The sequence below is a fragment of the Aspergillus nomiae genome (assembly GCF_001204775.2).
Source record: "Aspergillus nomiae NRRL 13137 chromosome Unknown contig00867, whole genome shotgun sequence".
In the NCBI taxonomy this organism is placed as follows: domain Eukaryota; kingdom Fungi; phylum Ascomycota; class Eurotiomycetes; order Eurotiales; family Aspergillaceae; genus Aspergillus; species Aspergillus nomiae.
In genome coordinates, this window is record NW_015378922.1 from 1 (window position 1) to 2,737 (window position 2,737).

The 2,737-nt window shown below is 49.2% G+C and overlaps 1 protein-coding gene across 1 annotated transcript; it reads left to right on the top strand.

The window, feature by feature from the left end:
• Positions 1-37: 37 nt before the first annotated feature.
• ANOM_011818 (translation initiation factor eIF2B catalytic subunit epsilon) lies at positions 38-2,124 on the top strand (the record flags this gene model as incomplete). Its single annotated transcript, XM_015557074.1, has 3 exons — positions 38-144; positions 212-1,383; positions 1,442-2,124. Coding segments are annotated over 3 exons (1,953 nt in total), but the record flags the coding sequence as incomplete, so codon positions are not given.
• Between the last annotated feature and the right edge of the window lie 613 nt (positions 2,125-2,737).

Consider the following 2,737-nt stretch of genomic DNA (forward strand, 5'->3'; position numbering starts at 1 on the left):
CTGACACGGACGGTGACAGTGCCTTTTGCCGCTAGCGAATACCCCCTTGATTGAGTATACATTGGAGTTCCTTGCAAATGCCGGGGTCGAAGACGTGTTCTTGTACGGTGGAGCCCATTCCGATCAGTTAGAGAAGTATATCAAGTACGTGGATGACGCTTTCCCCTCTCCATATGAAGTTTACGGTCATACTAATGCTACGTTTCTTTAGTGCATCCAAATGGAGATCACCATCCTCGCCGTTCAAGCAATTGGCTTTCCTCAAGTCCACTTCTACCTCCGTCGGAGACGTCATGCGCGATCTGGATGGAAAACATCTTATTACCGGAGATTTTATCGTTGTCAGCGGAGATGTCATCAGCAACCTGCCTATTGAAGGCGCTTTGACCCAACATCGGGCTCGTCGTGCAGCAAATAAAGATGCGATTATGACGATGATCTTGCGGGAGGCTGGCAGAAACCATAGAACCAAGTCTTCGTCTTCTTCGCCCGTTTTTATCATCGACCCTACGAAAGACCGCTGTCTACATTACGAGGAAATCGATCATCATTCACGAGAGACGACCCGTCTCAATATCGACTCGGAAATCATCCTTGAGAACGCAGAGCTAGATATTCGCCAGGATCTGATCGACTGCAACATCGATATTTGCACGCCTGACGTGCTGAGTCTCTGGTCTGACAGCTTCGATTATCAGACCCCTCGGACGCAATTCTTGTATGGTGTGCTGAAAGATTACGAGCTGAATGGAAAGACGATCCACACACATATCGTCAAGGATCACTACGCGGCTAGAGTGAGAAACTTGAAGGCGTACGATGCCGTTACCAAGGATGTCATTTCGAGGTGGGCGTACCCTCTGTGCCCCGACACCAACCTACTTCCGGGCCACAACTACGAACTTCGGAAGGGAAATCTTTACCAGGAGCAGGGCGTAACCTTGGCTCGTTCATGTGTTATCGGCCGGCGAACGGTTATTGGACAAGGCACGAGCATTGGAGACAAGACCACGGTCAAGGATACGGTTCTGGGAAGGAACTGCAAGATTGGTAAGAATGTCACTTTAGACGGTGCCTACATCTGGGATGGTGCTGTGATTGGCGACGGTTCGACTGTCTGCCACGCTATTGTTGCAGATAACGTCCAAGTTGGTAGCAAGTGCACTATCAAGTATGGGGCTCTTCTCTCATATGGAGTGAAGATCGCCGACGGAATGACCGTCAGCGAAGGCAAACGCATTACCAACGCCCCAAGGGAAGAAGACGGGGGGGTGCCGGAAAGTGAGCCGGAAGTCGTCGGCGAAGGCGGCGAGGGTTATGAATACGTCCCCTACGAAGATGAGGATGATTCGGATACCGAGAGCAATGCCTCATCGGGATTGGGTATGTTTCCTTTTCCATTTACTCTCAGGGCCATTACAGCTGACAAATTCTTCCGCAGTTTACAATATGGCGCAGCTTTCTCTCTCCACAGATTCTATCTCGACCCTTTCATCTGAGGTCTCAGGCTACGGCCACTCTCGCTCAGGAAGCTTTAGTAGCTCAGGCGGTGACGATGACGAAGAACACTTCGTTCATGACGCCGCAACTAGTGTGTATGACAGCTTGCGCGATGGCGTCACATCGGACGTGGTGCAGCTGGAATTGGTCAGTCTACGTATGACAGCCAACGCTTCTGATCACCAAGTTCGACGCGCCGTGGTGTCGGCTTTCATGAAGCGTACTCAGCAATTGATGGAAGGTGGAAAGGGAGCCGGCGACATCGTTAGGGAACTCTTTGGCAAGTACCGTGAGATTATTGAACGGTCCTTGTTCGACCGCGACCGCGATGCGAAGCCTGACCAGGTCGACCTCCTGCTTTTGCTTCAGCAAGATCTTGTGCACCGCAACCGTGGCGATACGGTCCTTCTGTTTGTTGCTAAGGAATTATATGACCTAGAGATCCTAGAAGAGGAGGCATACGAGCAGTGGTGGGCTGATGAGAGGTCCTCCAGTACTGACGAGATGAAACAAGTGCGCAGCCAGACCCAACAGTTCGTGGATTGGCTGGCAAGCGCTGAAGAGGAGGAAAGTAGCGAGGAAGAGGATGACGACGACGAAGAGGAAGAGAGCGACGATGAGTGATCTGGTATAGAATTGGAACGTGTTATGAAACGCGGATAAACAAAAAATGAACCGTTATGAGTGAAAACAATAAAATGCATTGCCAGATATCACGACATATATAGTTCGTAGTATTACATGGGTTGGTTGCCTGGTGACTGCCTAATGTTATTAAACTTGGTCATTTGCGCCGGTCATCAGGTTGAGTCATGTATCTGGTAAAGAGCTCCACCATACCTGAGGGCGACATCTTTTAACAGAAATGACCAAGAGATCCTTGACGGAGGGGTGCGCTGACATCATTGGTGTCCTTCGATCTATTTATGCCAGCGAAGCAAAATCAACCATCTATCGTATGGTCACCTCTGAGCCTGACAACTGATTCAGTTCCACTCAAGCATAATACAAAATTGGGACTATAGTATTGCTTCCATCATTTGTTACCCGCTTTAGGTTGCCTTTTTGCTGCCTTGCCCCCACACGGATATTCCGTGGCATTAGCACCAGATCCTAGAAACCTCTCATACTGACACGTCTTTATAAAACTGTAAACTTGTCTGCTTGGCAATCCCGCCACTGTTTGAAAATTTTTCTTTTTTTTTTATTGATTTTTCCCTGTCCCTATCCAGCAACT